At 47.0% G+C, this 22,285-nt stretch overlaps 8 protein-coding genes across 10 annotated transcripts; 4 read left to right on the forward strand and 4 right to left on the reverse strand.

Moving 5' to 3' along the window:
- Positions 1-81: 81 nt before the first annotated feature.
- On the reverse strand, positions 82-3,147 carry BDBG_03772. Of its 2 annotated transcripts, XM_002625667.2 has the most exons (5): positions 2,280-3,147; positions 1,970-2,074; positions 1,614-1,756; positions 773-1,430; positions 82-676 (listed from the first exon to the last, which is right to left on the reverse strand). In XM_002625667.2, the coding sequence occupies exons 2-5, from the start codon at positions 2,024-2,026 to the stop codon at positions 488-490; spliced, it is 1,047 nt and encodes a 348-aa protein (XP_002625713.1). In that variant the 5' UTR covers positions 2,027-2,074; positions 2,280-3,147; the 3' UTR covers positions 82-487. The 2 variants fall into 2 exon arrangements, with proteins under 2 accessions (XP_002625713.1, XP_031577928.1); XM_031721390.1 differs by lacking the exons at positions 1,970-2,074; positions 2,280-3,147 and having other exon boundaries at positions 1,614-1,825.
- A 1,052-nt stretch (positions 3,148-4,199) lies between these two features.
- Positions 4,200-4,763, reverse strand: BDBG_03774 (uncharacterized protein; the record flags this gene model as incomplete). The annotated part of the gene is made up of 2 exons (XM_002625669.2): positions 4,200-4,643; positions 4,728-4,763. 2 exons carry the CDS (start codon positions 4,761-4,763, stop codon positions 4,200-4,202), a joined length of 480 nt encoding a protein of 159 aa, XP_002625715.1.
- Positions 4,691-7,650, forward strand: BDBG_03775. 2 transcript variants are annotated; one of them, XM_031721391.1, is made up of 3 exons: positions 4,961-5,193; positions 5,364-5,869; positions 5,948-7,276. In XM_031721391.1, exons 2-3 carry the CDS (start codon positions 5,622-5,624, stop codon positions 6,435-6,437), a joined length of 738 nt encoding a protein of 245 aa, XP_031577929.1. In that variant the 5' UTR covers positions 4,961-5,193; positions 5,364-5,621; the 3' UTR covers positions 6,438-7,276. The 2 variants fall into 2 exon arrangements, with proteins under 2 accessions (XP_002625716.1, XP_031577929.1); XM_002625670.2 differs by having other exon boundaries at positions 4,691-5,869; positions 5,948-7,650.
- Positions 7,282-7,980, reverse strand: BDBG_03776 (uncharacterized protein; the record flags this gene model as incomplete). The annotated part of the gene is made up of 2 exons (XM_002625671.2): positions 7,282-7,566; positions 7,867-7,980. 2 exons carry the CDS (start codon positions 7,978-7,980, stop codon positions 7,381-7,383), a joined length of 300 nt encoding a protein of 99 aa, XP_002625717.1. The 3' UTR covers positions 7,282-7,380.
- A 1,592-nt stretch (positions 7,981-9,572) lies between these two features.
- Positions 9,573-10,589, forward strand: BDBG_03778 (FMI2 protein; the record flags this gene model as incomplete). Its single annotated transcript, XM_002625673.2, has 1 exon — positions 9,573-10,589. One exon carries the CDS (start codon positions 9,573-9,575, stop codon positions 10,587-10,589), a length of 1,017 nt encoding a protein of 338 aa, XP_002625719.1.
- A 1,096-nt stretch (positions 10,590-11,685) lies between these two features.
- BDBG_03779 (uncharacterized protein) lies at positions 11,686-14,403 on the forward strand (the record flags this gene model as incomplete). The annotated part of the gene is made up of 2 exons (XM_031721392.1): positions 11,686-12,249; positions 12,343-14,403. 2 exons carry the CDS (start codon positions 11,686-11,688, stop codon positions 14,401-14,403), a joined length of 2,625 nt encoding a protein of 874 aa, XP_031577930.1.
- A 2,088-nt stretch (positions 14,404-16,491) lies between these two features.
- On the forward strand, positions 16,492-22,107 carry BDBG_03780 (SNF2 family helicase/ATPase PasG). Its single transcript, XM_002625675.2, has 5 exons — positions 16,492-16,650; positions 16,877-17,184; positions 17,277-18,113; positions 18,174-18,918; positions 19,002-22,107. The coding sequence occupies exons 2-5, from the start codon at positions 16,966-16,968 to the stop codon at positions 19,880-19,882; spliced, it is 2,682 nt and encodes an 893-aa protein (XP_002625721.2). The 5' UTR covers positions 16,492-16,650; positions 16,877-16,965; the 3' UTR covers positions 19,883-22,107.
- Positions 20,420-21,854, reverse strand: BDBG_03781 (actin cytoskeleton-regulatory complex protein END3; the record flags this gene model as incomplete). The annotated part of the gene is made up of 3 exons (XM_002625676.2): positions 20,420-21,162; positions 21,227-21,461; positions 21,615-21,854. 3 exons carry the CDS (start codon positions 21,852-21,854, stop codon positions 20,420-20,422), a joined length of 1,218 nt encoding a protein of 405 aa, XP_002625722.1.
- Positions 22,108-22,285: the final 178 nt, after the last annotated feature.

A 22,285-nucleotide genomic window follows, 5' to 3' on the forward strand; every position in this document is an offset into this window, starting at 1 on the left:
ATATGAGGGAGGCCAACGTTGATGCGGGGTTCTAAAAACATAAATGAAGAATGAATGAGAAGTTACGACTTCGTACAACTAATATATGTGTGGGTCACGTGGGTGAGGGCCAGTGGAGAACCTCCAACAGTAAATTATGTCACTAATCCTTGCTAAATTTCGTATTTTTGTCCACGGACCATTGTCAGTTCTTTGCTCCAATAGCAACAGGAAAAATGGGAAGAGAGCATGGCGAAAATAAACCAGGGAAGGGTGTAGTCAGAAGTATGAGACGTGATTTATACGCCAAATATATAGGTGGAATATCCGAGCACTGAACTGAGACGAACAAGAAGGAGACCATTTCAATGAATAAAATAAATGAAAGCTAGTAAAATCTGAAGTATAATTCATTTTGAGGGTGATTTCCTGCGAGATTAGCATATCCCGTGCTCGCCCCCTGGTGAGGTTCATCGCACGAATAAATTTATGGAACAAATGAAAAAATTCACATATACTTGGCTTTAAACTCAGTAAGCAAGTTATGTAACCTCTCCTTTTCCCCTGGTCCTGCAAATATTGTATTTATCCCTTTCTTGCACATGTCGATTACCGTGGCATGGTCGAGCTTAAAGCTCTCGGCTGCAATAAGATATTCGTTTGACAAGGGGCTGCAGAAGAATCCAACATCGTCGGTCTACCTTGTATTAGCTCGAAGAAACCGCAGAGGGGAAGGAAAAGAAGAACACCACCGGGAAGGCTATCCCGCGAGGTATACCTAGCTAGAACCCACCGAAAGAATAATCGGGCAGTCTCGATGTCTCCAGTAGCCAAAATGATGGTCCGGAAAACCTCCCTCAATCAATCTGCCATGAACGTTGCATGAGAGACAAAGCTCTAATCCGATCTTCCGACAGGCAATTTCATCTCTGATATCTTCGGGAACATGGATAACATGGCCCAGCCTATCGGGCTCGTAAGAGAGGAGTGTGTTGAGTTCATAAGGAGACGAGGAAAATGTCGTCTCGGCAAAGTGAAGAGTCAGTTTGAGACCATGGGCTTTCGCTTTCGAAAAGGCCTGTCTGAAAATAGAAACATCTCCTCGCATTGGGTTACCGCCAAGTTCCACCCCTACCACGCCTCGACTCTTGTATTTTATGGCCAAATCTATCGCTTCATAGGCATCTGAGGCGGATTTTGCTCTGTCCACGGATATGATAAGGTAGGTTGACATCTGGTCGCTGCGACATTCGTAGATGGTATCAAGCGTCGTTTCTATGTACTTTTCTTTTGTCATTCCATTCTCCAGGCTTTCTCGCGGAGTGGTGCGTAGTTCAAGATACCGAACCCCATCATTCTCGAAATCATTTAGGACGGATCTTGTTGAATATTTAATGCTTTCTAAATCGGTACAGAGCTGGTAGATCATGCTTGTGAATACTTGGAAGAACCTGTGTGCACCCCTTTAGTCTCTGTGATGCGCATAAATTGGCAAGCAATGCTTAAGAACAGGGACATGAAAAACAAGAACAGACGATAGGAACACCGTGTGAAAAGATTAATAGGATAGGCCCATCCAATTAGAGTCGTCAAACCGGGACCATTGCAAGGAATAATAGGGGCTAGATACCTACGTTTTGAGCGTGTAATCCACCTTTCCTGGAGGCATTGCAATGTAAGGATCTATTACATCCAAATCTGGGTTTTTTGCCTTCTTTTGCAGCCATATTTCTCGCAAGCATTCCCGGGAGATACTTCCAGTGAGATGGGCATGGAGCTGTTCGAGGTTGCATTAGAAAAAATAGCGATTGAAATGTATATTAAATGGAAAACATGTAAAATGGCTTGGAAAGTGCAAAAAAATGCAGTTGTCAATGCTGGTCTGGGTGGAAGCCCAGCAGTTGATATCTCATATCTCCCTTGATGCATGGATAAATACTGCTGGAACAGACCAAATATGTTTCTCTAGCTAGAGGGGAAAGTTAAATACCTCGATCTTGGGTAATGCCTTAGTAAAAGCCAAGTCTATCCGTTTCGATGACTCCATTTTTGAATCCAAGAACGTTGGTTGGACGTCCAGGTTTTCGCTAACAGCCTGAGCAGGAGAGGAAATTTAGAAATAGTATTCAAGGGCTATAATAAATAAATAAATGTCCGCTTGGAGGCCACGTTTCTTATCAAGTGAGCAGCAACAACCCCCGCATCCCGGTTGCAGGCTCACCTTCACGAAATGAATGAAACGAAATTTCCAAGGGTAAAAAGAACTGTTGCTCTGTCCGCCTTTCGTACGGGAGACTCACACCAGATGAATGCAAGCAAGGGCTCGTTATCCTAGGCCTTTTTGCTTCGTCTAGAGCGTACTTATCGTTCGTCGGATAAGTGTGAGCCGCTGTTACTCTCCTGTATTTATTTATCAGAACCCCGGATCTTCGTTTTTCGTATTTCGTTCTCAAAGGCTTGCTCTGTCCAAGTAGATCCACACGTCAATTAGTAACGTACTCTCAGATTGCAAACCCCAGGAAAATATCTTCAACCTCGGAGTCCGTTGAAACAGCCGCAGACCATCGGGCCGAATGCAATGGGGCAGACTGTGGCGCATGTCGAGTTAGCTTTTCATATGCATCCCACGTTTGTCGTGCAGAGGGAAGAAGAAGGCAAAAATGATTGTTTGTTTTAATGGTTTCATTTTCTGTCGCGTTTTCGTTTTACTAAATATCTCAACCAACAGCGTGTAGAGTAAATATGATTGCTTCCCGGTCATGTTCCATCTCAAGCGGCTCTATATTATATACTTCCAATTTGTGTATACTCACAGCCTCGTCGCTGGCTTAGGGGAACGAACGGCTTGAAATTCATTATTGTAAAACAACTGCATCATGACCCGAATCGATGAACTTTGATATAACTAAGTTATCTTTCGAAGCAAAAACACTAGGAATGAACTATGGCAAACAATCACTCGACCTCCCGCTTTAGCCCTTATTGCTCAAATTGCCCTGAAATATACAATTTTCCAAGGCTGTGTTACGCATAACTCATGTCCTGATCCTCGTGGGCCGGGCCGATATCAAAGAAGAGCAATGATTTCCGGTGTCATACACGGAGTATTCGTCGCTTTCCATATCAATCCATATCAATAGAATAGAATAGTCGCTCCTGGATATCATGAACTAAAAAAAGATTTAAAAAAAAAAGTTTACTTCCACATCTCACCTCATCCTACCTCAATGGCTGATTTGATGGATAGTTTTGAGCGAGAGAAACCTTGGGGAAGCAACAATATCAGGCGGTCATGTCTTTGTTCACAGGCAGCTAAAATGCGAGTGGCCGGAGCAGGGCTTTTGATAGTCCAATGGGGGCTTGGAAACACAATACCGCTCCCGTAAATGTGAATTGCCTCACTTTGCCGGGCCATCTTGGAAGAGTGCATCAATTGATACGTGGTCTCAAATCTATTCAATCCTCATCAATAAATAGCTTTATTAGGCAATAGAGGATAAGCCAAGAATTTTTGACTGGATATGAACACATGAATTGGAGGAGGAGCGTTATGCATTGTTATAACAGCAAAGAGAAAGGTTTGAACAACAAGTTAGCACACTCAAATGAATACAATGCCTGCTCAATAATCCTGCTATCATGATTAGTTATATAGAAAACTAACGAAATTAGAGCGACCACATGGCCAACTAAAACTTCGATGGTTGATAGGATATGTATGCCGACGAAAAAGGGGAAAGGGAATAGCTCAGGATTTCCCTATAATATAAGCAAAGGCTGCCTTGAGGGTTAAGGCAGCCAAGGAATCAAAGGTTAAATAAAATGATCATGAGTTTTGTGCTCTTCCATTCGAATGGCATCAGCCCAGGTAGAGACAGCTTTTGTTGATTTCCGAGGAATGTAGACATAGAGAATCACAATGAAGTTAAAACATAAATCCCCAAAGGAAGTGCAAACGCACATTAGGCTTTTTTATGTGAGCTGATATTGCAATCCATCAAGTAAGCTTGTAATAAAGTTGCCCAGGATGCGTGCGGTAACTATTGCGCAAGTAGAGCCATGGTGTAATTGGAGGCAGACTTGTGTAAAATGATGCATCGATACCATACGCCCCACATATATATCAGCTGTATTCGCGATATTTGCGAAGACAGTCCGCACAAGTGAATCGACTTGATGGGGGCCTGATATCATAGCTTCCTCACCCGGCATACATCCGTTCACGAGAAATCGGGCTTAAGGGCCCTCGCAGGTTCGTTGATCTGCCTCTCATACAAATTTAGGGATATCTGCAGGGTGGTTGCCAAGTACATACAGAAGCACAAGGCGACGGGTTGGGGGCCAATTGGTTCCACGAATGAGCGACTTCCGGTGGAGCGACGTGGCCGTGGAACATTCGACGACCTCCAGCAGTATTCTTGGGGTCTCCCCAATTGACGTTGACGTGTCTCCTTTTGAAGATATTGCATATTGAGAATATCTAGTTCTGGAGATGTTGCAAAAGTGACAACGAAGAGGTGCATTGCGGAGGAAGTTAACCTCAAAATGGACAGGCTCAACGCTACCAGGCCAACAGAATCACGCTTAACCGAAGGGAGGCGGGCTTCAGCAAACCGTTCGATATCATTGTCATTGGGAGGGTAGAACAGCCATTTTGTACCAAGCTTCGGAAAGGGGTGGTTGTGCGATTAACCTAGTAGTAACAACACACTTGGGTTTGAGTTCGCAATATGCAACCAGCAACCAACAGTATTCACGACAGCCGACCCGACAAGAACATCCATGCAGACGGTTGCCCTGAGCGAGGAGGACGGAGTCAACTGCTTTATAAGGCAGCTGAAGAACCTGCTGAGCAGGCTTCGAGTCTCACTGCTTCATATGAGGCCCAGTTGGGAGGAAAAAAGCACTTGTTGTTTGATATCCATCTTCCTCATTGGGGATCCCGTGGTCGAGCCCTAACGTTTCCGTTTTGAGCAAAAGCCGAATCACGGGGCTCAGAGATCCCGTGACCGCGATAACGCTGCCTTGTAAGGCTGCGAGGTGTCTGCAGAATATAGACTACATGCGCCACAAATACTCCGCGAATTAATATTGCTGCCTCAGGAGCCGGCAGCAATCGCAAAAATACGAATAACACCAACGGATTGGCTCACGTCGTGTGCTTGTGGCGCGGATTATCCCTGCTGGGCTCCAGGCGTCTACGATTAGTTATTGGTGAGTCATTCCTACACATATCTCCACATTCCTTGGTAGCCTGCGGCCACCCATTCTGGGTTGGAGGACAAGCCCTTTTGCGACTGGATGCTGTTTACGGGATGAATATATCCAGCTATTCAAGGCCACAGCCCGAGTCATGGCGCCGTTTGACTGATATAGTTAGGTAGTGTCAGAGACTCCTTGTCTGACAGGTGTTGCCACTATGGGAATCGTCCAATGAATGACTGGCCTGGCGCGGATATTCGGTAGTCCCCAATACATGACCATCGTTGAAGGGGGTATAATTGATTGCTTACTCCTAGCAGAGCCTCACGAATCGACATCCATACATATATAACTGGTGCTTCCCTCCTCCACGCCTTCTGGCGTTTGTACCTTATTTGCACTACTCTGTACATCAAATTTGACTGCTTGAATATTCCGCTATGGGTGATAAGATCGGATATCCAAGTCCCCAAAGAAGCGAAAGCCCAGAGATCACGACAGGTGTTCTCCTTCCTATGGAACCCAAAATGGCCCAAGAGGTATCGCCAGCCGTGGTTGATGGTTCTCGACCCAGATTAGCTGTAAGGCGGACGAGAGAACCACCCAAAACTGCTACTGGTCAGATATACTGTGACCATCCTGATTGCCGCAATCATATCCCCTACTTCAAGAGGCCTTGTGAGTGGAAGTATGTAACTCTTTTCTTTTTCTTTTCTATAGTCCCTATTCCTTTGAACATGCATGTACTAATTATTTTTTTTATCAGCAAGCACATGGATAAGCATGACCGTCCATACAAGTGCACGAACCCAGATTGTGGCAAGATGCTAGGGTTCACCTACTCAGGGGGCCTACTCCGCCATCAACGTGAAGTTCATAAAATGAACAGCAAGGGGGAGAAGTTGATGTGTCCCTTTCCAGACTGTAATCGTAGCTCTGGGAAAGGATTTACCAGACAGGAAAACCTCAAGGAACATCTGCGTCGCCTTCACAGAGGAGGAGACGGTCGATCTCCAGAAGATCCTGCTTCTCCAGAAGCACACGAGAACGGCACCGTGCTATCGCCCCTCCACCCTCCTAAAAGGAAACGCGGTAGTAGCAAATCTTACTCTTCCTCAGATGAAGGGCGTTCGAATCCTCCCGATCTCCGTGAAGAAATTACTCGACTTCGGCGGGAAGCTATGCAAAAAGACTCGAGGCTGGATGAACTGGAAAAAGAGCTGAGGCAGCTACGACAACTGATCCAGAACGGTTGAACGGTAGACGGAGTATATACGGATATAACGACGAAACAACAGAGCAGCGATATCTGCACAACCAAGAGCACCCGGCAAGATGAGTCGGCCCATTCTGAACCGTGGAAATTTAACTCAATATTTTATGAGGCGATGTCCCCATTTTGTTTCATTTTACTTTTTGTTTGAGCATAGTTTTGTTTTTGGCATATAGCGACAGGCTCAAATTTGTACTTTTCAACTTCCTCAGATTTCATATTTTTATACTATTTGGTTATGGGAGCATGGAATTTTCCTTATCCTTCTAAATTCCACCCAGAGCCCATCACGTTTCTTTACTTTCTCTGAGACTCTATGCTATCCATATACCCCCCTATCTACACTTTTTCTATCGCTGATCATACTCATTGCGTTACTCCACTTATCATTATACCCATTCCCCATTTTTCAAATCTAAGATCTACTTTGCATAAACATTAGAATGTTTCCCCCCTCCCCCCTCTCCCCCGGTCCGATTTCCTCAATTACACTTATCACTGCCCTCTTCCCGCTATTTAACGCATCATTTCTTCCTACGCGGCACTTCCTCTTGCCATCTAGCACCACGTCGCGTCCCCTCTAACGCCACCATTGTCTCCTCTCTTGGCATATACCATTACTATATAAATATTGATGATTACGGCATTCCTTAGTTTTTAATGTCATATAAACGTTAGCGTCTTAACCTCTTTACTTATCTATTGTGGCTGAGGCTTATCACTCATACACATAACGCACGAACTGACTGTCAGAAATATATAATAATGTGAACCGAATCTCCATGAGCTTACTGTCCAGATAAGTGGCAGCATGTTGTGTATTCGAAGGGGGATCTAAAATCCTATAACCAGAAGAATATCAAAGCCACATACGGGCGAAAAGCAATTTTAATGTGCAAAGGAAGAACGCGTCAACGGAACCCCGCTTAGCTGATCAATGTTCCTGGTCTATCATCCATGTTATCCAGCACCAATGGAAGCCAGCTAAGCAACTGAATTGGGTCCAGTAGCCATTCATCTCTAAATCGTGTCAGGGACAGTTGTTGCACCCATGGAGCAGTACCCCATACTTCGTATGGATCCATGGCTTTCCCCTCGGAATGACGTTTTACCTATATTTTACACGCCTAAAGTCTGAAAATCCGCAATCGGCCTCCGGAGCAACTCTCCAACAAAAAAAAAAAAAAAAAAAAAAAAAAAAAAAAAAAACCCAGGCAGTTAGCACGGTTGATCGGCTCATTCGGTTTACGGCTGCATATAATCCGCGCCACGCCTAAAAGGAGCTCTAATGCACTAACTAGCTAGCGCTGTGGCTCCGCGAAGCATCATGTGATTCCAGAGTGTCACCATTTGTCAAAATCCCTCCACGCGCTGTCCGAACTCCTGAAGCCGTCAACGCAGAAAAGGCGCACCATCAATGAGTCGTCGTGTCGTGTCACCACTTTGTCGAGCTGAAACGGGTGATAATGCCGATCGTGGACGATATTTCCGGTGGCGTATTCCGTGACAGCTTCCTCGGCCTTCATAGGGCTGTGTTGAAAAACCGCACGCGAGATCGGGGGAGGTTGTTGACATGAGGATGTGGCGAGGGGGGAAATTTGTTTCGCGGATAGATAACTTGACAAATTTTGGGCGATGAGGCGAAAAGGACGCGTCGCTGCAGTGGCTTTTGTTTTACTCAGCGGAAGAACGGTTTTGCGTGGAAGATTCTGACGACAACTGGACGAACACTTTATGAATTCTTGCTGCCTAGACAACTACACGCTGGAATTGCTGGGTCGTTCAGGATGTGTCAGATGAACTCTCCTCTTGGGTATGTGGATCTGGTGGATATTTCCAGAGCTAGATATATCTGCGTGATCTCAGTGAGAGCTGACCAAGGACCGCTCATTGGTGCCTGTGCTTCGCCCAGGGCTGGATTTTAATGGCCCCCGGGCTTCTTTGTGGCATCCCCAGATATCCAATATCGATATGGCCTCATCAATGAGGCGATAACTCTCCTCTAGATTCTGGGCAACCGAAAACGGAATCCGCCAGCATGAAACCTTCTTTTCCGGACTACTTTTCGAGAACGCTGCCTTGCATCCAAGTTGTTGGCCAGTGCTTTTCTGCCTAGGCTTTTTGGATAGCTTGGGTGAGGAGAGCTACGAGACAAGCTAAAATGCCGGTTGGCTTCATCGTGTTCTGGTGTGGGTGGCTACGAAGGCATCCATGTGCGGGGAGCAAGGCGCGAATCATATTGGAATCCTTTGGGTTTGACAAACTTTTTTCCGAGTATAGCCAGGCTACAAGTTCGAATGGACCTGGGTGGATCTTGGCGATAAATTTCTGTCTGGGCTGCCTCCCAATGGTGGTTGGGGAATGCAAGGTTACTCATGGACTGGACGGACTGGTGGTGGCCTGGGGGGTGTCAGAGCTCTCCTTTCGGACGACACACAGGGTTGTCTCGAAAGTTTAACGCGGCACGCTCGTCGGCCAGGGGGCTGTCAATTTTCAATTTCATTCAAGCTGCCATCTGAGGTCACCAGTCGGCAAAGGAGGGGGATTTTGAGGCACCCGAAGTCATTCTGTAGAATTTCTGACTGCCACGCGAAATCAACCGAGCATTCTATATTTTAAAATAAATATTGTTCATATCAAAAGATAACCACATTAAACTTGTATGAAATACTTTCAATGCTGCAAGGCTTTCTCAGGAGAAGGGTACAAGAAAAAATATATACACATATATATCGAGCTCACAATAGTTCATATTTTGTTGGTTGTTGTAGACAAAATCTGACTGCTGCTGAAAACATTGGACTACGATTTCACGAAGATTCGCCTCTTGCTTACAGTTTAATATCACGTGATATATCTAACACTTCCAAAGCATCGCGCTGCCTCGTGTAGACACAGCCATGCCACAGACAGAATTGATTTTACTGTTTTGTCTTCGTGTTTTGATATTTCATGTCCTCTGACATCTCCACAGCCAAGCCGTTTCATTAGGAGAAGATTTCCTGCTTCGAGGGCCGTCCCTTTCCGTCAATAGTTCGACACGGTTAAGCCAAAACATACCCCTGGAAGCCCTGGCGGTGTTATTGTAATCTCTTGCTTCTCGCCCTTTCTTCCAGTAATGGTGGAACAGGGCTTGAACCAAGGGAGGGCAGCGACTTGGGTCATGGGTCATCATGAACCCTCTTATATTCCCACCCAACCATATTCCTCCGGCCTAGATCATGTCTGGACGGGGATATCAAACTCATTGGACTACACCCTGCTTCGGAATCTCGAGGCACCAACATCTCATGATTTCCCAAGCGGCTACTTGGCCTGTGATGGATTTTTTAAATCGCTCGGGCAAGGAAGTTTCCGCTCCGGGTTCAGCCTTATGAAATGGCGGTATGATCAGCGTAGGGAGGCCCAAGCCATTCTCCCGTACCTATACGTGGGGCCGACAGCTTCCGCGCGAGATGTTGAGTTTGTGAAAAGCGCAGGAATTACGTGCCTCCTCGGAATTAGGGGTCCTCTCCCTCACCACGCGCGTGTTGTCAATGCAGACAAATGTGCGACCGCCCTAGGCATTGAAACTGACAACATTGTCGTCGCGAATGACCAAGAATTTATTAAAACGCTTCCTGACATCATTCAGAAAATCAACGAGCACATATGCTGCTGCCCAGTCCACCACACGGATGCAGCCACCATGCCCGGAAAGGTCGCCCCAAGCCAGCCGTGGAAGAAGGTTCTGATTTTCTGTGAGACGGGGAACGAGCGTTCAGCAGCTGTCGCTATCGCCTATTTGATGGCCATGCTCAACTACGATGTTCTAACCGCCTTCATCAATGTCCAGGGCAGAAGACTCTGCTGCAATCTTCCCGAATCCATGAAGCACGTGCTCCAGACATTTGAATCCATCCTTGCAGCGAAAAGAGATGTCGTCAAAGCGCAAAACGCAACCAACTGTTCCAACGGAAGTGCGGCCACCATCGCAGGATTATCCAACCCTAAGAAAAGAGCAATTGACGCCATGCAAGGGTTAGAAGATTGTGTAGGTGACGTTCCGGATTCTGAGCTTCTGGCCCGCTTAGACCAAGAGCGCTTCATATCTAGAAGCCCTCAACCTCCTTTCAACGATGTACCCGGCGGCTAATTCCGACACGTGATATGTACCCATTGCGAGCGATATTATACCCGGGAAAAGGCTACCAGAAATCATCTATGTCACTGGTAGGTGTATCTGAAAGAGATTGAGAAGACTACTACACAATGAGGCTTTAACTCTCTTTCTTCCTTTGCTTTTACTACTACGTGGACCACAAATTCGGCGTTGAAAGCGGCGTTTACTCGAGGCAATGCGGATCCCAGTTTTCTTTTTTTTCTTTTATGGAACATGATAAGCGCCAGGCGTTTGGATTTATCCGGTTTTTGTGATTGCGTCGTTTCTTTCTGTTTGTTTCTATTTTATTTAGTTTAACGGTTTTAACCCTGAGAGGATATCACAACGTGCCCTGGGGCCTTGGTATTTCTCTGTCCAGTTACTCAAAAAGAAGAAAAGACTGCAGAAATATTTTCTCATAAAATATTTTTACCTTTTCAAAGCTTCCTATGAGGAATATATTTTCTGATCTCCTTCGTCTCTTCTCTTTATTTCCTTCCCTGCCTGCTCTTCTTGGCCCCCAAGCAGAATTCACTGCGCTTGTCGTTTGTCCATGGCTCTTTTGTGGTATTGCTTTCTCCTGGCGCAGGGAACAACAGCCCAGATGGCTTCTTGGAGCCCTTGGTGGATATTCACTGAGGAGCTCCACATTAATGGTATCCAGATGGCCTATATCACCCCACAACTTCAACTTCAAGATAAACAAATCTCAAACTGTGAAGAACTCAAAGCATCTTCACTGTTTTTGATTTCGCCATCTTCAATCTCATACACTTACTTCTTTATGACCTTGTACAGTTCCTTTAAAATTTTAGAACGGCCATTTGACCAAGTTTACCTTGTATATTCCGCTCCACCCCCATCCCTTTTCGGATGTTTTATACCCACTTCACTTTTTGGCCTAGCAACGAATAACACAACACAACAGCACTCCACCACTCCTTCTAATAGAAGAATACAGAAAGAAAGGAAGAAAAGGAAGAAAGAAACGCGTTAGTCTAGCACAAACGTTGTCCCCAACAACCTGTCGTCAGATTATCCGATGGTTAGTTAGTTCTACGACGATAGGGCCACATATCGCTACACGACAATGAATCTCAGGAGTAGGGACGCTATAAAACCACCCAAACGGTATGACGAAGATAAGTGTACCACTCCACCGCCCTTAGCGTGCAGCGAACCTCGTGGCTATAAATCGAATGTTAGACGTCCCGCGTTCCCATCCCCTATCGTTGAGTTCAACCCGGACTTACCTCCTGCAGCATTCCCCACGGTCGATTGCCAGCAGCTACACAAACGCCCTGCACAGGAAACCGCTGGGGGTTCCAGCAACATTACAGAGCCCATGCAGGAACAGGCTGGAACCGGTGGTGTTTTCGGTCGTCAAGATGTGGCTGATCGCCAATATAAGACTACAACCAACCATGAGCAGAAGGTGGGAGGCGATGGAGATGTGTCCATGGTCGATGCCGTTTATGACTTTGGCAACAATGCTCCTGCCGCATTCAATTTTCAGGCTGGCTGGGGCTATGCGAATAATCCGTATCAACTCGGGAATAGTGAGCACAGACTAAGGAGCAGCTTGAACTTACATATAAGCGACGATGAGAACGAAGTTGGAATAGGTGCTCATGAAGCTGCGAAGATGTCAGCTGTGAGTTTATCCTCTTCACTATACTTTCTGTGCAAATGAAAGTTTTTATGGGCATATATGTTCCTGCTAATGTACTGTTGTTATTATTATTAGAGGCCCCTCCTCCAGGTAAAATGGAGCGATATATCCCCAACCCTTCAGACAGAAATCTTCGAGAATCTCCGTTCTATCTATAATTTTCGCCATGCAGCCGAAAGGCTGGGACTTAGCCCTTCAGAACAAGTCAAGATGCTCGCACACTCCACTGCGCGCAAGGAACAAGTCCGGAATGAGAACGCGAGGTTGAAAGAGATGAGAGCGAAACAACTCCGGGCGTTGCTGCGAATGGACAATAGTTACCTAAAGACACAAAAGGTGCCAGGACAGCTGGTATTTCGAACCATCTCAAAGAAATTTCTCGACACGGCTATAGGTTCAGATCCGGACTACTCCATGAGCCAGGCTAGCGATATTCTGATCGCCCGCAAATATTTGAGAAGCCTTGGTTTGGACCCGAAGCTTGCTGGTGAATGGAGTAATAACCTTGTGACGATCACCACTACTGGCCTGGCACATCCTGACGAGGACTTCGAATGGACCGGGGAATTACCAGTGGCTGAGGAAGATACTACTATCTCTGATCATGGTGGTACAGAACACGAGAGTAGCTGTGATTCAGAAACAGTACCCGATGATAGTTCACAATCCGATTGTTCCCCGAATCCGAAACGGCAGCAGATCCTCGATCCCAGTCTAAATGCTGCTCAGCATATACTTCGTCATCGTCGTCGGGAATCATCTGTTTCTCGGCCTGGCACATCCCGACCCCTCCCCTGTCGAGCTCCCACTGACAGAGTTGGAAGTCCCCAATGGTTACAATCATCTAGGCCACTCCTTGGCACCTTTCCCCAGCCATCACCTCTAGCTCATGAGCCTGTGGTCCGACTTAAAGTTGGAGCGCAAGGCGCTGCTCGGATACAGCAAGATATATTTAGATCAGGAGACCTTATGCAGGGTCCGTCACAACCAAACGTAAACGTTGCCGATGATAACACAGTCAGTGCAAATCAGCTACCTCCAACATGGTCTCGCCAGGCAAGTTTGAGTAAAGACGGGCCCTCCAAAGCCCTAAAGAGAACATTGGCGGGGCCATGGCTATATCAACAAAATTGGGAAGACACCGAGGCTGCTTCTAGAGCTTCGCGGATGTACAGAGATAGCCTTGCGGCAGCCAGAGCTGATGCGCAAGCTGAACTTCGGACAGAATCAGCATGTCATATATCAAACCCGATCTTCCCATACACGAATTTAATGACACCTAGCCCCAGTAATACATACCAGATCGACGGGGCGAGGATGGAACCACTGGCAAGATGGAGAAGTAGTCCAGCGGGGCATGCTGGGAATCCAGAAACAATCCCCACCGTGGGAGCAAATTCTGTTCCGCAGTATATGTCTCTCAGCAATCGTCCAAGGATGGAGAGAGAAGGGCCGGAATATTCACCAATAACACCGCCTTCCATCGAAGCCCAATGCAAGCAGAACGAAAACCAACCACACACAAAGAAGCCGGAGGTATATGCCACACTACCTGCAGACAGCAGTAGAAAGCTGCCACTCTTAACCCCGACCAGTTTTCCTAGCCCAAATAATGCGGAAGTCCCGGGTGATTTAATAGGTACATCCCACTCACTACCTACTAATCCAGAGGAACCATCCGCCAAACAGAACTCCTTACATACAGCACAAAGCTCAGTTTCACCTGTCCCAGAACTGGAGATGACAGAGGCGAATCGCGAAGACACGGGTATGGAAATAGATAGTGTGCAGGAAAAGCACGCTTCATCGTCAACCGAGACACCTGCTCCCTCGACCCCAGACGTGAACACTGCGCTCTTTGGCCCCAAAGGAAAACTTTTAAACCCACTCAACTCGGGAACGACGGAAAAGCTACCAAAACGAAAAACTAGGAGAAGTGGGAATGGGTGGACGAAGAGGAAGCAGAGGCCTTCCAGCAAACCTATGGAATCATTGGCAGCGCCATCGACTGAAATAGCGCAAGAGTCTACAAAGAAGGCTACTGAGAGCAGTAATGCGGTTGGGGTGGCGGCAACCAACAGTGGGAGAAGGAGGAGTACAAGAGTCATTAAAAAGGCGGCAAGAAATAGCCACTGACTTTTAATGTTTTTGTTTGTTAGGTGTGTGATGTAATGGGATGAATAGGCGAAGCTTGGGAAGCTGGCCAATCTTTTTTCTTTCCTTTTTTTCTTTCCTTTGTTCTTCCCCCCCCCCCCCCAAGTTTCCCTTGTTGGTGCAAGGTGAACATGTGTTGGACTTGGATGCACACTGCCCGTTGGGTGGGCTTCCGGATTTTCCCCTCTTTTCTATTTCCTCTCCCAACTTTTCTTTCTTGTTTTGTTTCTCTCTGGTTAGGATTTTTGATTTCCCGTTTTGTTTCAGTTTCAAGTGCTTAGATCCTTTAGCTAGTAGCAGCGTCATCTACTATCAGATAAAGGAATCCTTCGTTTAAAGAATGAATGAATGAACGAATTAATGAATCACAATGATTCGAAAGAATGTGCCTCCATAAGAATGTACACTGGTAAGTTGCGAACAACCTTCGCCGTAATTTCGCTTCTTTTGCTTCAACTGCTGTAGGTTCCTGTCGAAGACTTATCTATCATGGAGGATGCCTGCTTCTAAAATGCTTGCGGCTAAACGAGAGTGGAAGGAGAAATGGGAGACCAGAGGAATCAAACCAAGCTCCTTGTAGCATTACCCCTCTCTCTATCAGGATCTGCGTGGTGCTACCCAGACACCTATGGATACAGCCGTCATATATGCGCGGTTTTGGTAGGGACACTCGCCTTGTTTGTGAAACTACGATCGTAGGTTCTCAGCTTCGGGTGTGTTAAGAGAAAGGGGACTTGCGTTTGGAGACAGCAGTCAGGATGTATTCTAAATCGACTTCGAAATTTTGATTTACCCAAAAATTTCCCCTCCCTTTCGAGTTGAGAGAAAGGGTATGGAACTCTTTCTAGAGTTCATGGTAGGGAAGTCTCCGTTCGTCAGAATCACCGATATAAAGCCACTCGTGTGGGTCAAGGCGCCAAATGGAACCCATGGGCACGACGGGAAGTTCTTCCAGAGTATGAAAAAGCAGCCAACATCCGCCTGAGCTTGAAATATATCTCTTCGTCCCCTCGTGTTGGATGCGTTCTTGTACGAATAATCACACTGTTCCTGCACATACCACCCCGCGAAGTTAACGAGTATTAGCTGGAAAATGGCAAACCGGCAAGATCTTAGGAATTTCCATGATGATTTTCACAAAGATACAGAAAAAGAAGTTGGGAAGTCCCGACCCATCAGCAATGTGGGCAAGAATATTGATGGTTCTCCAAGAAGTCAAGAATGGGGAATATAGAATGCAGCCATAGACTATCGCAATTACAGGCTATGTCCAACTCATAAAGGATGCTCGACAATGGATCTCGTATACCTTTTGCATTGTAGTTCAAAGCGAGAGCGCAGTGTGCACCCAGACAAGGTCAAGTTGCACACTGGGACTGCGGTAGGTAGGGCTGATTTTGCCTGCATCCCACGAAAAAAGAATGGCTTGGGTAGGCAAATCTCCTTTCCCCTGCCATGTAAATTAGGAGGAAAACAACACGCTAACAGGGCATCCCTTTGGTCCCCACGACACCATCTGGAGTACAGTTATCCGAAAGCAAGCGAATTGCGATTGTATATGGGACGGCCTAGCTTTCTAGAAAGATTTTGCCTCCCCTGAAGCTAGAATTGCCGCCCGCCATCTGGCTGTCACATTTGCTCTGTCTAGCAGTGTAATACCACTCGACCTCTTTCAACTGTGCTGGTCGGTGGGTGTATCTGAGTACGGTGGTTCCAAGCATAAGACCCGCCTCAATGTACTGATAAAGTGTAGCGCGGGCAAGTGCCAGTGCAGAAATGCGTCTCTCTTTTCAGCTAAACCAGCTCAAGTAGCCCCAGATTGGAGCTTGAGGAGAGGGAGAGGTTAAGTTGAGGCTTTAATATCACCAACCCTAACCGGGGATAGTGTACGGATTACTTACTACACAATCAATGAGCGCAGTTGCGGCAACCTATAGTGAAAATCGCAACTGATGCTATAAGTACGGATGTAAAACTTGAAAGATGTTGTCGACCAAAGTCCAAAGTCGTATCCAGGTGGTCTCCACGCGTGTCTTGGCGCTGACGTAATAGTGCAGTAGTTCCACGCGAGTTTTTCGCGCCGTTGACCTCAACACGCGTAAAGTGGGCCCCAACTGAAAAACGCCGGGAGAGAACAGGAAGGGCGGGAGCATGCCTTGGTCAGTCCAGCTTGCATATCAACAGAGTGAGGTTGGTTGCATTCTGTGAAGAGCCTTCCATGCAATGTATGTAAGTGTTTCTTTCTCTACTTCCTTATCCTAAGAGCATCGCTCTCTGTTTGCCCTTACCCGTGTTCGGTTATCAATATCAACCGCAGCCACAATAAGTACTTTGCTTGGAAGTATGAACATAGCGTCCACTACTCCCGTCTTAGAATGGGAATTGCAGTTCAGGGATTGAAGATTTAAAATAATTGCTCAATATAACAGTCATGCTAACTGTTGTGCGTCCTTAGAAAAAACTCTGCGCAGCCCCCTTCAATTACTTTTAACGCCAATATCACTTCGACAAGCGGATGTCTGTGGACTGGCTACGTTGCCGCCTATGTCTGATAGTTCGATTGATTCATTAGAAAAATTTCCCGGAGCATCCACACAACTATCGTCTCCCCTCGCTGTCCATACTAATATGGGAGACATGTCCGGGATGGAAGTAGATTCCGCTCAAGGGCATGCAGCCTGGAACAAAAATGTTGAGGAGGACGATGAGGAGGGCATGGACGTCAAAGCTAAAGCTTTGACCAATCTGCTCAAGACAAGCTCTGTAAGTTCCATTCCCCCCCCTTTCCTTTGTGGTTGTTGGTACCCACTATTTGGAGGCCAGTTTAAAAGACCGGCGCTAATCACGTTCATTAGGTATTCGTGGCGATTATGGCAGATAAAATGAAGGACCAGCAAAGGAAACAGCAAGAAGAAGCCAAGCGGAAACTGGCAAAACAAGCTGCAGCGACAACGAAGGACAAGGCTCCTACTACAACAACCGAGAAGAGAGCCACTCGAGGCAGCGGCAAACCATCCCAGATGGAGCAGACATCGGTCCATGATTTGAAGAATGGTAACGTAGCAAAGGGGCCAAAAGAAACAAAGTTGCCGACGAGAAGTCGTCCTACTAAAAGCACTGCTGGAAATACCATCTCGAGTTACTTTAAGAAAGCCGATGTACAAATCCCAGACGATAATCCTACGGTCCAAGAGGCATTGGAAGAAGCTGCACAAGAATATGAAGCGAAACCGACCGCAATAGGCGAGCAGAAGTTAGTTGCTACGCAGCAGCCTGCACCGGTAACCGGTGGCCAAATGAGGGAATACCAGCTTGAGGGCCTGGAGTGGTTGAAATCCCTATGGATGAATGGTCTTTGTGGGATCCTTGCAGATGAGATGGGTCTCGGAAAGACAATCCAGGCTATATCTTTGATTGCATTTTTCAAGGAGCACAATGTTTCTGGCCCATTCTTGATCTCCGCTCCGCTTAGCACAGTAAGCAATTGGGTTGCTGAGTTTGCGCACTGGACACCCAGTATTGAGACAGTACTTTATCATGGTACTAAAGATGAACGCGCCGAGATTCGAGAGCGGCGGATGAAATTGCAGGACCAGAAAAAGCCGGATTTTCCTGTTATATGCACCTCCTATGAGATTTGCATGAACGATCGGAAATTTTTGGCGAAGTATCAGTGGAAATACATCATTGTTGTAAGTTTACATCAATCATGGCCCTTAGTAGATGTATCACGCTGACAGAATGGTTCGCAGGACGAGGGACATCGATTGAAGAATTTAAACTGTCGACTGATAAAGGAACTTCTGACCTATAATTCTGCAAACCGTCTCCTCATCACAGGAACACCTCTGCAAAACAACATTGCTGAATTATGGTCTTTGCTTCATTTCCTCCTTCCCGAAGTGTTCAACGATCTAGGTAGCTTTGAGAGCTGGTTCGACTTCTCTTCCGTTCTGGATAACAAAGGTCAAAAAACTGTGATCGAGCGGCGCAAACGTAACCTCGTGTCTACCATGCACGCAATTTTGAAACCATTCTTGCTCCGACGAGTGAAGACAGATGTTGAAACATCTTTACCAAAAAAACGGGAATATGTGTTGTACGCACCGCTAACTCCCGAGCAGAAGGATCTCTATCTTGAAATTATGAATGGTTCGAGCAGGGCATACCTGGAAGAAAAAGCAGTTGAGAGGATCAATGCCAGAAATGGAATTCCAAAGACGTCAAGACCTGAATGTCTAAAGCGCAAACCTTCCAGTAGTGGGTCTTCCACTCCAAACAAAAGCCTGAAATCCAGCCGTGAATCCACACCCGGAAGTACTTTGGGTTCTGGACGCCGTAGAAGGGGTCGTCTGAGCTATAAGGAGGTCAGCGATCGAGAATTTAACGCCAAGTTGCGGCGACTAGAACAGGGAATCGAATCAGAGCCCGAGGAATCGGAGCTGAGTGAGTGTGAATTGGAGAAGATTGAAAAAACCAAAACGGCTCAACTTGCCAGTAAGTATTATCTTTCCGTCTTGCATACGTACTATCAGATGCAGTTCCACCCCAGGTCTGATCTTTCTTCTTAATATCTACAGAAAAGGAAATTGCTTCGAAAAAGCTCCAAAACCCCGTCATGCAGGCTAGATTAGCCTGCAACTCTCCACATAACTTCTACTGGCCCTGGGATGATGACCCATCTCACATTGACGAGTCCCTCATAACCTCGTCAGGCAAGATGCTTCTCCTCGACGGGCTGATCCCCTGCCTAATGTCCAAGGGCCACAAAATCCTCATATTCTCCCAGTTCAAAACCCAACTCGACCTCCTGCAGGACTACGCGACATACCTTCGCGGGTGGAACTGCTGTCGTATCGATGGCGCAGTCAGCCAAGTTGATCGCCAAGCGCAAATCCAAGCCTTCAACACAAACCAGGACTATAGGATTTTCCTCCTAAGCACCCGCGCCGGCGGGCAGGGCATCAACCTGACAGCCGCGGATACGGTTATCCTCTTCGACTCGGACTGGAATCCGCAGCAGGATCTACAAGCGCAAGACCGCGCGCACCGCATTGGCCAGACAAAGCCGGTGATTGTCTATCGACTTGCAACGAGGGGTACCGTCGAGCAGACCCTGCTCGAAAAGGCAGATTCAAAGCGTAGGTTGGAGAAACTAGTTATTCAAAAGGGGAAGTTCAAAAGCCTGCTAGAGCCTGGCTCTGCAGCTGCGTCGTCTGAGGCGGAAGAGCTTCGGAAAGTCCTCGGAGATGCTGAGTTTGAAGTCCTGGATGTTGGAAGTGGTGAAGGGGAAACGCCAGAATCGGTCCTCTCGCAGCGGGACCTGGATATACTGACTGATCGCAGTGATGAGGCGTATGAAAGGGCTGAGAAGGGGTTGGATAAGGGAGGTGATAGCTTCTTTGCTGTGGAGCCGAAGAAAGAGATGGAAGGTATGATGGCTGAGATTACTAGTAGGTGACTAGCGAGGGGGGAGGGAGGATCGAATTGCGTCAACTTGATACCATTTATCCTTTACTTTTCGGAGGGACTGCTGCTGCTGCTCAGGGGTATGCCATACCACTTTTGTTTAAAGCTTCTGTAGTCATGAAGCATTCTCATATAGATCAATAATTCCCAAAGTCCCTAGTGATGGCTTGGCCATCCTGGTAGCCAGCTCTATTGCCATACACATCTATCTGCAACGGAGCATACACGCAAGTAAACAACGCTGGAGGAGCAAAGATCAAATCAAAAATCCAAAAGCCTATATATAGGATATGTTCCAGGCAGTTCCAAATTCCATTCCCGCTAAGCAAAAAAGATGCATATAAAAAAGAACTCGCAAATGGACCCGACACTTAAATAGGGTAAAACAAACGGGCTGGGATAGACGCCGCATAGTAAGTATTACAGATAGAAAAGGGGTGAGAAAGGCCTTCAAGTCAACAAATCAAAGAGGAAAAAAAATGTATCTCTTCATATCCACGCAGGTCTCAACATCACACACCACACCACGTCACCGACTCCGCTTCTCCTCCCGAATCTGGTCCTTCAACTCAGCCAACGTCTCATTCCTCCTTGCCAAATGCGCCCTCAACCCTTCCACCTGATCACCAACCGTCTTCACGTCCTCTCTCAACCTCTCCAGACTTTCCCCTTCCTTAACTCTACCAGTACCCTCTCTAAGCTCCCGCAACTCTCTCTCCTTATACTCCAACAACTGCAACGCCTCCTTCTTGATAAGCGTCCAATTAGGCCCGCCATTAACAGCGCCACTCCCCCTCTTCCTCGACTCCAAAGCGCTATTAGCAGTCTCTAGCTTCTTTTCCAACTCCGCCAGCTCGCGCCGCAGCCTCACCTTCTCCCACTCCTCATCTTGTATCGTGCTGCTGAAATCAGTCCCCTGCGGACGATACGTAGTCCGCCCGCCAACGCCTAGGCGGCTCAGATATGCGTCGCCGAATTTAGCCTTGCGGCCGGTGCTGGTATCTATGTCAGTATCAGTGCCCCATCGCTGCGCGGGGCGTACGTTGTCGAGTTGATAGTCGATTTTGTTGGATTCGAAGGAGGCGCGGAGGGAGGCGGGGACAGTGCGTGGGATGCGGTAGCCCTCGTGTCTGTTGTTGAGGATGTGGAGAAAGGCGAGTGTGGCATCTTTGGAGATTGTGGAGGAGGCGGAAGGGTTAACGAGATTCCAGGCGGAGCGGATGTCGGTGTCGGGTACGGCGAGGGAGTCATAGAGGGGTTGAAGGGACTCGACTGGAGTTGGAATGTTAGGGATTTTATTAGCAGGAAGTAGAGCAGATAGATAGGTTATACTTACATGTTACCTCCCCGCGATGGTTCTTGTTCGCAGAATATATCTCCTCGTATTTGGATTTGTCGCCTGGGCTCATGTACCAGTCAAACCCGTCCTTGAGGCCAGGGGTATCGTCCTCCTCCTCCACCCGCTCGAATTGCGGTTGCCTTCCCGTGAGGGCGCGCGAAGCTTGGACTAGATGTGCCTTCGACTCTGGAATCAACCAGTCTGGTAATGAATGTGGCACATCGGCGTATTCCTAGAGCCATCAAAGAAGAAACGAAGCAAAGTCTCAAATTAGCAAGAACCATTCATGTATACCTGGATTCTGCGTGAAATAATGCGCATCCACCCAGTACTGCATCCTATGGTATACGCCCCCGCAGTCCCCGTGTGAGATTCGGTTTCATACCCCATTGACAAGATCAAAAATAAGCCTCATAGCGACGCAAAACTCCTCAAAGTCCAGCTCACCATCTCCGTCCACATCCGCCAAATCCCACACCTTCTCCAGTTGCTCATCTCGTAATCGGCTGTTTCTTAGGACTGTAGCGGCTTGCGCGTTGTTCAGATGTGGCTGGCCATTGGAGAGGGAAGAGAAGATCTCCCAGTATCGCTCGACTTCCCACTGCTCTATTCTCTTTTCGGACATGCTGTATAGCAATGGATGAGCATGTAGCAGGGGATAAGATGGTACTGGGAATGGGGTTGGGGTTGGGTTGAAAGTTCATATAGTTCTAGTCAATGCAGGTGGTGGTGGTGGTTAGAGCGACGTGTGGCAGGCGGCTATCGGAGAAAATAATTTCCCGGTGATGGCATCCGGATGAACCCCCTGAGTTGCAAGGGGCAAGCACCAGGCGCAATGATAAATATTCAAAAGAATTTGGGTCTGATGATATATACAGGTTAAGTGCATGAGTGGGTTTTGGTATTTAAACAATTCCCAGTCATCCACTAGTTTTATGTTTTCCACACTGAATTCAAATTTAAATGGCTGGTATAAGCTCGACGATACATATTAAGACGGCGGTTGGTTTGTAGAAACGGAAAGACAAAGTCCGTAAGTATAGTAGCGACATAATG

This window comes from Blastomyces gilchristii (genome assembly GCF_000003855.2).
Source record: "Blastomyces gilchristii SLH14081 genomic scaffold supercont1.6, whole genome shotgun sequence".
Lineage (NCBI taxonomy): Eukaryota > Fungi > Ascomycota > Eurotiomycetes > Onygenales > Ajellomycetaceae > Blastomyces > Blastomyces gilchristii.